We start from the raw sequence: 13,659 nt of genomic DNA, 5'->3' as shown, positions 1-13,659 counted from the left end.
AACTTCACCCTTAGTTTGAGAACAGTCACTCTACATATCAAAGACAATAATATATTTTACCACTTAGATTGGTCAACAGTACTACCTGTAAATAGCCTGCTTGTCTGCATCCATCGGTGTCTGAGATTCAACTGGGGAAGGACTCAATCCTGCATTTGTTTCTAAGCAGTTTGGATCCTGCTCAGTTTTTAATTCTGTTACTACTTGCATTTGCTAGAAAAGAAAGATGCTTTATATTACCAGCTGCACTGAAAATGGTTTGTTTTCCAAGCAAAGAGCCTACTAAATGGCCAGAAAGTTGGTATGACTTGGCAACTGTACAAAAAGTACAAGCAGTTAACAAAAATAAATAGATGGGTATACACATATGATCTTTCTTATATCTTTTCTCAGTAAGTAATTGTGGCTGATCATAAATTGAAGATTTGATATAATATAACAGACAGATCTGTTAACAATCTTTCGGGGTCTTGCTGTTGACATGCAAATATATCTTTCCTAGCTGTTGCTAAAAAAAATTGCATGCACTTCTCCATACAATCAGCTGGAATCAAACTCAAGTATTATTTCTTATGTTACTATTATATGTACATGTATACACAGGTCAAAAACATAAAAAAGTTTAAATATCCTTCCAATTAAAAAACTTTAATTAAGATAAATGTTTCAGATTGGCACAAATCTATTCCTTTGTTAGGACACAGTATGTGAAAAAATTTGGAAACTGATTCAATCAGTTAATAAATAAACAGTTTAGCTACGCTAGCTAATTGACATATCTGGAATTTTGCATATGTGACTGCTGACTTTTTTTAACTTCCCCCCTTATCCCTCTTCTCTCTTATAAACTCTTTTTTATATCTATAGCTTCAAGCTATTTAATATTGGAATTCTTTGTTAAAATCTTCTCCGTGTACAACTTTGCGTAATAGCACAACTATGTTTGTATTTCAACGTTGGCATAAGGTTTGGAATTGGGCAGAAAAATTCAAAGAACATTTCTTTCTACTTAAGTAAGGATTCATTAGTAGAAACTGCAGGATCTCCTTAGCTGAACGTGTTAGGAGAGACATGTCAAACTCAAGACCTGCAGTGCGCCCAGATCCAGCCTGTGGGGCTTCCCCAGAGATTGTGAGGAAGTGGCTCTTGCCACCCTGGCCCACCTCAGCCGGGTGCCCCACCAGACACGCACACAGGAGGCGCCAGGCCCTCAGCAACCGCAGCTTGGGGCCTCATAGCCCACACAGTGCAGGCCACTGGGCTGGCCATGCAAGCAGCAGGTGCAGGCATAGATACAGGAAGAAGGCACACAATCTGGCCTGCTGGACATGCAGGGCACCCCCCCGCCTAACTGCCCCATCCCTGCAGCAGCAGCTGTGGGCAAGCAAAGACAGTGGGGCTGCAAAGAAGCACCCCAGCCAGTTGCTGTCACCACCATGCTGCGACCCCTACCCACTTGGCCTTCGCCGTGCAACCCCATCCTCCAGCTCCACCTCACACATGGGACGAGCCTTCCATCTGCTGCCAACCCCCCAAAAGCCCTGGAGAACAGGAAGGGTTGGGGGGCTTCATCCACAAGAGGCAGCCGGAACTCCCCTCCCCGCTCTGCCCTACCTGAGTCCAGCCCCAAAGCTACCCCATGTACACTGCACCCATGCACCTTGGGGCCATGCACAGAGACCACACCACCCCCTTCCTTGCCAGGCCATGCCCACCCCTCCACCTGCATCGCCCTACTGGAGGTGGGAGGGGCAGGAAAACTGTTTGTGCGCGGCAGTGCAGGGGTGGCAGGGCCAGCTACTGGCAGTGTGTCAGGCCAGAGTCCACGTACGGAGGCAACAGCAGGGGTGTGTTTGTGTGAAAATGAGAAGCTGCCATGGCAATGGACAAGCAGCAGTGGGCAGGGGGGTTCTCATTTTGGCCTCTCCCCATTGCCATTGCCTCTGCGCCTAGACTCCAGCCTAAAACCAAATGGCAGTTTGGCTGCCCACCACCACGTGCCACCACCATTCATGTCCCCACCACCAGCAGCAGCACTTACCACCAATGCCCTGCTGCCCCCCCCAGCCATGCCCACCTAGATGTGGCAACCCGACTCTGATCACCCAGCCATGCCACCCAGCCACACTTAGTGGCCCTTTGAGGGCAACCATAATGCTGGTGCAGCCCTCAATGAAATTGAGTTTGACCCCACTGTGTTAGGAGATTCAGGCTAATGGATGGCAGCCTATTATTATTATTATTGGAAGAAGGGATGTGCCAATGAGACTTAATTAAGCATCTTTCTTAGTTTGTAACACATTACAAACCCAAAGATATTACAGCCACTAATTTGTTTGAAATAGAAATCCAATCTTTTTACAGGGCAAAAAAGATGAGTGGTTTTCATTTCTAAGCAATGGACAGCCCCAACCAAAATGGCAGATTTCTATTAAAATGGCCATAGTTCATTTTAGGCAATGGAAGAAAACAGATCAGTGAAAAAGAAAAAAAACACAGTTGAGAACAATATCCTTATTTGAAAATAAAAGTGTTATGATGAAAATAAACCAATGTTGCTTGTTTTTCGTTCGTTCATTCATTCATTCAGGCACATAGACTTATGTAGGCACACGTAATGACTCACAGTCTTAATAAACATAACTGAATCAATTAAAAACTATATTAATTATGAAAACACACAGTCAATAGCTGAATTCATTTGTATTATTCAATACATTTTTCCCTAAATATTTAAGGCAAGCAAAAGAACTTAAGTCAGCAGAGGCAAAAAGTTCCAGTCTGATTCCTAACGTCTATACTTCAAATGATTATTAGGAAGTTCTGCCATTCAGATTCCACCTTGGTTATATTCACACTTCATGCCTACTTAGTTTTATTTTACTTTATTTTATAATCAACAATATATTATTAGTATCTGATTGACTCTTTTTGCTTGTTTTCTTTTGACAGTGAGAAGATTCAAACAACTGCAGAACGTCTTTCAAGATGTAATGAATGAATTTGAATTCTGGATTTTTAACCCCTTCACAATCCAATGTTGAGAAGAAATATTAATTGGCTTTTGATCCTTAGTTGTTTGGCAAAGAAAACTATAAAATCAATTTGCATGTTTTACTAAACAAACCAGAAAGCATTCTGTGTAATCTGTTTAACCATTCCTATCAGCAAGCAGAGTGAAATAGACTGAGCTAATTTAACCTAGATTCATGAAGAGAAAATATCCAATTTTGAATCCATGAACTTTGTAAAAAAAATGGATAATGTACAAGTCAGAAGCATGATTTCTGCATACTAAAGATAATCCATATTATATGAACTTTTGGGGAAAATGTCTTACTTGTTGCCCATCTTGATAGTTGTCTATACTTAATGTCTGCGTTGCCATCATGGTTACTGAGAACTGCTTTGAAGTCAAATCACATTTTATATCAATTTTTTGCTGAAAAGAAACCATAAAAAAATATTAGTATTTTTAAAGAAAATTACAGAAATACTGAAATCTGTGTACAGTTGAAAAATGTATTCTTTCCAATAAAATTACATATGCTTGTTACCATCATAAAATACTGATAATCATAATTTTCATCCAAATTGCACATGTGTTTTCACATGCCAAAGTAAATAGAAATAGAAATGTACCACAAAAATATCTGGAAGAAAATAAAACCAAACTTTTAGGAATTTGGAAAATGTTCTTTCAAATTATTCTCTGTTGAATGAATATGGATACTGGTCCAGTCATGGGATCAGATGGTTCTTTTTAAATCCCTGCTAGCACACTAATGTACACTTTTTCTATCTGAAAACTGTTCAATGGCTAAACCAAGGCACAAAGACTAACTTCATAATATTTCTCACACACAACCACAAATGTTTGTATTTATCTGTTGTCACATTTATAGGCAACCACCCATCTATAACTATCTTAATTCTTCTCTCTGATTCATCACATCCTTAATTTACAAACAATTGATTTACACATCTAGCCCAGTGGTATATTTTTTTGCTACGATGAGCATTTTTTTCAATCACCACAGTTTACATCTGTGTGACTTATATGGATGGGTCAGTCCACAGAATCTTTGATGATACCTTAAATTATTATGTATACTGTAACAAGAATAGGCAAAATATGTGGCTTTTCAAAAAATTGAAGAAAATATGCAGAAGTAAAGGTAAAGGTTCCCCCGCACATGCGTGCTAGTCGTTTCCGACTCTAGGGGCCGGTGCTCATCTCCGTTTCAAGGCCGAAGAGCCAGCGCTTGTCCGAGGACATCTCCGTGGTCATGTGGCCGGCATGACTGGACGCCAAAGGTGCACAGAACACTGTTACCTTCCCACTGTAGTGGTCCCTATTTTTCTACTTGCATTTTTACGTCCTTTCGAACTGCTAGGTTGGCAGAAGCTGGGACGAGTAACAGGTGCTCACTCTGTTACGCGGCACTCGGGATTCGACCCGCCAAACTGCCGACCTTCTGATCGACAGGCTCAGCGTCCTAACCCACTGAGCCACCGCGTCCCTTTTATGCAGAAGTAGCTACATGAAAATATTCTATGTAAGGTAATATAAATTGGTTTATAGCTTGTATTATAGTTTGTATCCAATAATGGTGATGGTAAAATAACTTTCTTCACTTTGCTGTATCCATTTTCAAAAAACTCCAAAGTTCTCAAAAGTAAAGAAGCATTGGAAAGAAGCAAGAAACTTCAAGGGTTCTTTTGCTCTGTTATTGACATTCAATAGATATAGAGGTTGGAAACAAAACAAAGCTTCCTGATAATATATCTCTTTGACAGTATTTTATTTCTATCTAATGAAGTGCTCTCTTTTAAAAACTGTTAAATAATTATCTGACTGTGAAGCAAATTTTCCTGCATTGGCAGGAAATTATCAGCTCAGAGGGAATGACAGAAATGTCATATCTGGTCAATGCCAATGCTGGAAAATCTGCTTCACATTCAAATAATTATTTAACAGTTTTTAAAAGAGAGAACTTCATTATATAGAAATATAATGTTGTTAAAGAGTTATATTATCAGGAAGCTTTTTCATCTATACCCATCAAGTGAAAGATATTGTCTGTGTCAGTACCCATCACTGTAGTACCATTGTTTCTCAACTGGATCTCTCTCCAAGCTAGCCATTGAGCCTTTCAGGGTGAGTCTTCTTTCTTTCTGTGATGACATTATTGTCTTATTCTCAAAACAACAGGATATTAACTGCTGAAACTAGAAGGGTTTAAATAAACCTGCCCTGTATCTTTTAATTTTGCGTAAAAATATAGTTCAAACAAATCCTTTTCCTGAGGATCATACCTTTTTTAAAAAAAGAAAAAAACAAGTTCTAGTGGTGAAAGGGATAAATATATCAATTAATATAATGTAGCAGCATAGAAGAATATGAGCAAATTATCACATAGCACTTCTCTATTTTCAGGGCTCTCTCTGGAGACATAAATAGAAAAATCTTGCAATTGCAATCTTTAGGTACAGAGATCTGCAAGACATTACACTGAAAATAATTTAGTTGATGGCTAGTAAAGGAAATTCCAAGAGTCAGGACCAGCAGAATTTGCTCACTGGATTATTTTTGGTATAATGACTCTGATCAGCAAGGTATTGGCTTTTGGGTTTCTTTCTTGTAGTAAGATAAATAGTGCTTACCAATCAATGCTTTTCCCTCTTCTTAGCAAATAACCTCCAGCTTTTCAATTACTTATCATACTACTCCTCTGGTAGTCATTTCCTGGGAAGGGTATGCCTAAGTAAGTAGCAGACCAATTTTCATTTAGTTGAATTAGTTATAACCATAGAAGCAACCATTATTTTTTAACTATTTGACACGTCTAGTAAAATAATCTGTGAGAATACAGGCACAGAATTTTGTCTTTAGTGGAAGAAGAAAAAACAATAACCAAGCAGTACATAATTTTCTCCAAAATTCATATTGGAATATTGGTCCAATAAAAATGTTTATGGAAAAATAAAACATGTTACAACAGAAATTATAGACTGAAAAAATTAGATTATAACAGAAGGATAAGAAAATATTAGGAAAAGAAAAAAGTTTACAGTTTTACAATTTGTTTATGTATTTAGAGTAACAGGAAAAGAATGGTGAAAGAATTTGCATACAACTTTTGATAGTTTCAAAAGTTAAATTAAGAAAAATGTAACATATAAGCAACACCATCATATTTGGAGAAAATAGTTCATAGGCCTTTGCCTGAGCGGAGAAATAAAAAAAGCAGATTTAAATTATTTTCATTAACAAAGAAAGCATTTTCAAAAAAATGATGTATTTTTATAGTTCAGTCATAATTTATTAATTTGAATTCTTAGTTCACAAGAAAAAAGAACAAACTTGAAATTAGTTCCATAATTATGTTTTTAAAATTTCAATTAACTTTCTGATGACAAATCTTAACACAAAAGTATCTGAATGTATTGTTAAAAGCTGAGTTGAGCTTGAAGACCTTAGCTAACATTTGATAATGACTCATAACTAGTATGTGACTATAGGTGTTATGGGTCCACTAATATCATGGAATATATTTCTCCAACTTTATTGTGAGTCAGTTGCTTTTTTCTTTTAGGTTGAATCTAAGATTTGTTACATCATCTTCTTGGAACAGATTGCTGTATTTTATAACCAATAGGAGGTGATTTCCACAGCAGTGGAAATGAGCATGGAACTATGCAGATTTCTCTGTGCTTTTGAATTTCATCCACCATCATAGGTTGGCTGTTGCACCATTCTTTGTTTCATCTGCTATTTTATCACAGATTGAAATATTAATATTTTCTGTAGGCAAAATATTTGGAAAGCCTCTAGATTTTCCAAATCATTTTGAAGCAAAGTCCAAAATTCTGCACCATGCATCAAGAGCATCAATAGTATTAGTGATCAACAAACAAGCATATTGGTAATAATGCTTCCGCTGCTTTTTTTTCTTGCCAGAAGCACTATGTCAATGCTTCATAGGTTGAGGCAGCGTAGCCAGCTTGAGAATCAAAGTATTAAAATTGTTCAAACTTTGCTTCATCAAAGTGGATGGCAAAGGCTTTTAGTATGAGTGTGTGGATCATTAAACTGAAAGTAAGATGTAACCGTACTCCATTTCACTCCAATACATACAGGCATTTATTTCATCATGAACAGAATTTCACGATTCCTTGTACAGCTGCTTCCGGAGGCTATTTTAGCAAGCTTATCTTCTGCAGTTGGTGCCGCTGAAATGCACTTTTCAAATGCTTTGATGAAGTCAAGAAACAGTGATGAGCCTCTTTTCACACCTGATACGTTCTCCAACAATTGTTGTGAGATACATATTTGGCCACATCTGTTCCAGGCCAGAAACAATCTGGTTCTTGGAGTAGTTGTTTTCATTATGAAAGTTTTTTTGGATTACGTTTTCATAAATATCTTACCCTCAAATGACAAAAAGGCTAATAGGGTTCTTCTTAATTATAGTAGATGTCTACCCTATTTTTTTAATGCTAGTTTACTACTGTAAATTGGTGTGCAAGAATTAGTGTAGCAAATAGTAGAATTTAAGAATAGTGTAGACAATCCAGCTAAGAAGAAACATGTTTTATACTTTTCTTTCAAAACTGTAACTTGTAGTAACTGGGTTCATCCACTGAACCAAACCAGACCTTTTTTTATCACTAGTGGCAGAATAAAATTATATTGGACCAATTTCTCTACAATGCTAAGCCACAATTGGTGGATTCACATATTACTGCAGTAAATGCTAGTATTATAGTATAGTGTGATTATGAGCCCACAGAATGTAATGAATTAAATGCTTCCAAATGTAACGTCTTTGTAATTATAAAAATTACTATTATATTTATGATGTGCATTTATATGAATATGTCACTTTGTCTTTAAATGTTCACTTAAATATTTAATTTCTTTTAAAAAATTCAACATACTGTGTTTTAATGCTACTCAAAAAACAGCTGTAATTGTTTTTTTGTTTTGTATTCAATTATTTTCCTTGACAGTTTAAAAGTTTATAATACTGCATATGTAGGTTTCTTATAAAATATCATGTAATAAATTCTTCCTATGTATTCAACATAGCTAATATAAGTTAGTAATGCCTGCCTACAATTATGTATTTATTTATTTGCACCATTATCATTTTTACAAAAAGTCATGGTGGTGAACATATTCAATGCACCTTCTTCCTCTTATTTTCCCTGCGAGGTGGGCTGGATTGAGAGTGAGTGACTGGCACAAAATCACCCAACTAGCTTTCATGGCTAAGGCAACATTTGAACTCACCTTCTAGCTTAATGCCTTAACCACTGGACTATCTTGCTACTATTATCGTATCTACTATCTCTTACACAGTTAGTAAAGTATAAAAAGACTGTCAGTTGAATAATTTATTATAAGAAGCAATTACCTATAAATTCATTATCAGTGATATGTAATACAGTATAAATGATCTTACTTCTAAGCTTTATTTTAAGTATTATAGTTTTAAATTAAACCTATACATATATATATATATATATATATATATATATATATATATATATATATATATATATATATATATATATATGTTTTCTGAGGTTTTCGCGGGTGCCTGTATGTGGATCCTTGGTTTTTCGGGTTTTTCCCCGCGTAGAACTAAAGGTGTAGGCGCAACGTTTCGACGGAATCCCATCCGTCATCATCAGGCTTTAGCTTCCTTCTTCTCCCAGAAGAAGGAAGCTAAAGCCTGATGATGACGGATGGGATTCCGTCGAAACGTTGCGCCTACACCTTTAGTTCTACGCGGGGAAAAACCCGAAAAACCAAGGATCCATATATATATATATATATATACATATATATATATATATATATATATATATACACATATACATATATATACATAAAATTTAAATTATTTAAACTAATATTGTCATGACTCTAAAATCTATTAAATTAATATCCAACCTTTTATTCTGAAGCAAAGTTTTGTTTATTTATTCAATTGATATGACTACCCACTTGACATAGTATTCTTGACAGCAAACAGCTGGTTGAAAATAAAAACATCAACAAAAACTCATTACACCTGGATGTTCTACTCTTGAAGCAGCATTCATATCGATATCAATGTAACTCTCCCCACCCATAAAGTGGGTGGATACATGGATAACATTGGTCCTTCAAATAACAAAATCCTGTGTCATGAAGAGATTAATACGTGACAATCAGCACTTTGAAATACACCCAATAAAATTGCCTTATATCAACATTCCAGATAGAATTGTAAACAATTATAGATTCCTATTTGGAAAAAACTATTACATTGTTTTAAAAACCAGCCAGTATTTCTGAATCCTTAAAAGAATTTGTTTTGCATAATTTAAGAATTTAGGCCAAAACACCTTGTTATACATGTGATCCAAATTAAACTCATTTATTCATTCCACAAAGCACTTTGCCTTATTGCCTATCCCAAAGGAAGCACATTTTGTACATGAACACACATGCCCAGATCTCAGGAGAGCCACTTAGTAGCCATACCTGGATCTGCTTCTTGAAGTTGCAGCTGTTCTAAAACTCAGAGCAGCTGCTTTGAAGTGCTCAGAATACATACATCTCTGCTGGGATGGCAGATGAAACAAAGCAGAAAAGTGTCTTGTAGAATGATTTTCAGTACCCACTTAAACAATTTTGACTTTATTAGTGGGATGGATGCAACACAAAGCACACAACTATGCACCTTTCAGAGAGTAGCCGATAGTCTTGTAAGTGAATTATACTTATTCTATTTGAACAGGAATATAAACAATGCCAAAGCAAGTTACAGGTAGTCCTCAACTTACAACCATTCATTTAGTGACTGTTCAAAGTTACCACAGCACTTTAAAGAGACTTAAAACCAGTTTTCACACTTATGACCACTGCAGCATCTCTATGGTCACATGATCAAAATTCAGGCACTTGGCAACTGGCATGTATTTATAATAGTTGTCCCAGAGTCATGTGATCACCATTTATAACCTTCCCAGTCGACTTCTGACAAGCAAAGTCAGTGGGGGAAGCCAGAACATTATTCACTTAAAAACTGTAGTGATTTGTTTAACAACTGTGGCAAAAAATTTGCAAACTGAGGCACAACTCATTTAACAACTGCCCCACTTAGTAATAGAAATGTGGGGCTCAATTATATTGTAAGTCAAGGACTACCTGTACTTATACCTTCTTCAAGGAATTAAATACTTTTATTAGCAGAAATACAAACTGTTACAAGAAAAAGAAATTGTGTAATTTGGTAACTTTTTATTTTGATGCTGCCATTATACAGTACCATGTTTGTGATAGATTACTTATATGTTAGTATATTATGATATTGTTCGACCAGTTCATTTAATGGATTTTACTTGGCAATAAATTGCTACTGCTTCAGCAGGTCTTGTTCCCAAATGAGTGCTAAATACAGCATTTATAAACTGATATGTCAAATCATAATCTGATTCAAGATACCAAGATTTGAACATTTGTGCTCAATTCTTTGACTAGAATATTTATGCTCTCATTTACACACCATCCAGCTAACAGAATGATCTGTGATCCCAACTTGAATAACCAATAGTCCAAGTAACTGAATCTTGAATAATTGCCTCAAATCTGTAACTAAATTACGCTTTAAAAATATTTTATATTAATACTGAATGTAAAGTTGAAAGTAATGTCAGAAAATTATTTTAATAAAATATCATAGGCAAGTAGTGTACACAGGTACTAAGTGTTGTCAATTATAAGTCCTGAAAGAGTAGCTGCAAAATTGTAATTTTTAAGAGGGTAGGAAAATTACAATTGGAATGTAACCATTATACCGCTGAGGGTTTTATTTTAATTAAATATAAGTAAATAATTGCTTTTTGGATCTGGTTAACAGCATACTACTCAAATACCAAATGTAAGGCCAATTCAAAACATGCTTTATACAGAGGATTAAAAAAAAATGAAGCCAAGTAACTGAAACATTTAAAACAATTTGAATTTTTGTCTCAAGTAACAAGTTACAATAAAATAGTGTTGCAAAAGGATACCAATGTATTATTTCCTTGTACCTTCATTCCTAGCTCCATTGCCTTGTAATTATAACCAAGTCTTTAATATACCCCTAAAATAGTTAAAGATTGTGACTCTTAGTCAAATAGTTAATGCAAATTGCAAACTGTGGAATTGGAACAGGGACTAGAAAATAAAAGTATATTTCCAGATGAACAATTATTTTACAATATGAAAATGACTATTCCTAATACAGTGAGGTAGGGTCAAAGTGAAAAGCAGTAAGACAAACAAATATAAAAACAGCAGGGGTAACAATAATTATAAATATATTAAACTTTTATGCCACCTGACTCTCAACAACTGGACAGTTCACAACAACCGAAGAAATGCATCACTTTTGATTGTTTATTATTAGATTGATACCGTCTTTCAAAATAAATTCTCAGAAAATTAATGAGAATTCAATTGAATTATTGTCCTATTATTTAGAACTGCCAATTTATAATTTGTTAGAGCTTCAGTATTGCTTTGCTCAGTGAAGTCAAAAATAAATTCCAACATGCAGTCAAAGTTTACTATTCTATGTAGGTATTATATTACTGAAATTGTGATGAAAAGAGCCATTTCTAGCCAACGCTAAAATAAAATACAATGGTAACCATAGCTCAGTAAAGTTACCCATCCCTTCAAGCCTCATTTCTTACTACATTCATCTGCACTATTTACCAAGACATTTAGCATTATGCAGCACTTTAAATCAATACCCAACGATTGATTATTTTTTTAAAAAATGCACCAAATGTAGTATCTGTCTGCAACTTTTTTGCATTAATCCCAGGAAGACACACCTGTTTATAATGTTGCAAATTGATACATTTCATTTTCACACATTCAAAGCACCTACTTAAGATTGAATCTGAAGGATTTCATGGCCCTATTCAGCATCCTAAACATTTTGGTTTCAAGACTTTATTCTAGCATTCAGCATCAGAAGACTAAAAAATGCCATGTGTGACTCAATGTTTTCAAGAATGATTTCTTCAGCTTCATATATATTCTTGGTGCCACTGGCCTCCACTTGTCTATCAAAAGATGAACCCCATTCTCACCAAGATTTTAGGAGCAACTGATGAACAATTAAGTAAGATTAATTGAGTAAGAACTTGTTTATAATGCCCCAATTATTCTCCCAGCTGAACAAAATTTATACAAAATTAGATAACACACACCCATCTGCTACATTTATGCATATTAAAGTTCCATTTATTTCAAGCAGAAAATTTGTGGTTTGAAACAAGTCTTTGATATTTTACCATAATGTTATACTTCCAGTAAAAACTGTAGGCACGTGCAATTTTCATGTGTGCAATAAATTGCAAATGACATTTGATTAACATTCTATTAGGTAAATTTCCAGATATGCACCTAGCATTTACAATACCATGAATCTTTCAAAAATCTGTACTTAAATTAATTCTGCAGCATTATTTGTATTATTATTTGTATTATTATTATTTGTATTATTGCTGTTTTTGGTGCTCAAAATCAAAATAAAGGGATCTAAAACTTCAAAGTGCATATCGGGAGAAGGTTCTTAGTATAACTTTGAAAGATACAGTTTGTTCACTCATTTAAACGCTTACTGTTGTAACTAATGAACTGGAAAACTAGCACTCTTTTTCAAGTTGCAATCTTCAACTATCACAATAAACACGGCTAGTGGTTATTACAAAATGTCAAACAGGACAAGAAGTACACCTTATCTGCTCACATACTCAACGCTTAGTACTTGAATCAAGGCATATTTCGTATTTCCAGTTCTCCCAAGCTCTGGCATTAACGTCACTTAGTGCCGTTTTCAATTTAGCCAGGATCTATCTATCTATCTATCTATCTATCTATCTATCTATCTATCTATCTATCTATCTATCTATCTATCTATCTATCTATCTATCTCCTGGCTATAATATAATATATATATATATTCCTGATTTTTACATGACTGAAAACAGGTCGACAGGCAAACACCCAAAGACGGCTCAGAAACAAAGCGGAGACAGAGCTCCCCTCCACGTTTATTGTTGACAACCAGATTACATAACAACAATCCCCTCGGATTTCCCAATATTTCACTATGAATTCCCGGCCCCCCCCCCCGGTCAATTTACGCGCAAAAAGGGAGATTATGTCAAGCTGCGAAAAGGGAGCTGCGAACCTGTGGAAGAACGGGGGAGGGGGGGGAAGCGGAGAGGGCTTTTCCCTCACGCCTAGGCGAGAACAGACTGAGGAGCCCGAGCGAGTGAGAAAAAGAAGCGAGTGAGGAAAAGAGGCCCTAGGGGAAACCCCGCTGATTGTTCCAATTCTTCTCCTGCTTCTCCAGGAATGGCCCCGAAACGGCCCCTTTAAATACCGCCCTCGCGCTTCCCCCACACGCCCACCCGTCGCACCACGAACAGCTGCTGCCCTTTCCTCTCCCCCCTCCCACCTCCAGGCGCGCGCCGCCACCACCACCCCTGCCTCGGTGTGCGCGCGCCGCCGCCTCCTCCTCCTCCTCCTCCAAAAGCAACGGCCAGTCGGCGGCTGTTCCAGAAACTTCCTCACTCCCCCTCCCTTTCCTTCCT

General features: G+C 36.2%; 1 protein-coding gene across 3 annotated transcripts in view; it reads right to left on the bottom strand.

The window, feature by feature from the left end:
• The window catches only part of PKNOX1 (PBX/knotted 1 homeobox 1), a 33,237-nt gene that overhangs the window by 19,308 nt on the left and 270 nt on the right, over positions 1-13,659 (bottom strand). For 2 of the 3 annotated variants that reach the window (XM_083362051.1, XM_083362053.1), the window contains exons 2-4: positions 5,668-5,764; positions 3,341-3,442; positions 86-213 (exon numbers count right to left, since the gene is read on the bottom strand). In XM_083362051.1, the coding sequence (XP_083218177.1) occupies positions 86-213; positions 3,341-3,391 (179 nt within the window). In that variant the 5' untranslated portion in view covers positions 3,392-3,442; positions 5,668-5,764. Of the gene's footprint in view, positions 1-85; positions 214-3,340; positions 3,443-5,667; positions 6,161-13,659 lie in introns of those variants that run through there. The other variant, XM_083362052.1, reaches the window with a different exon arrangement.

The sequence above is a fragment of the Vipera ursinii genome (assembly GCF_947247035.1).
Source record: "Vipera ursinii genome assembly, chromosome: 4".
NCBI classification, from domain to species: Eukaryota; Metazoa; Chordata; class Lepidosauria; order Squamata; family Viperidae; genus Vipera; species Vipera ursinii.
This window is presented reverse-complemented; position numbering and strand designations above follow the sequence as displayed.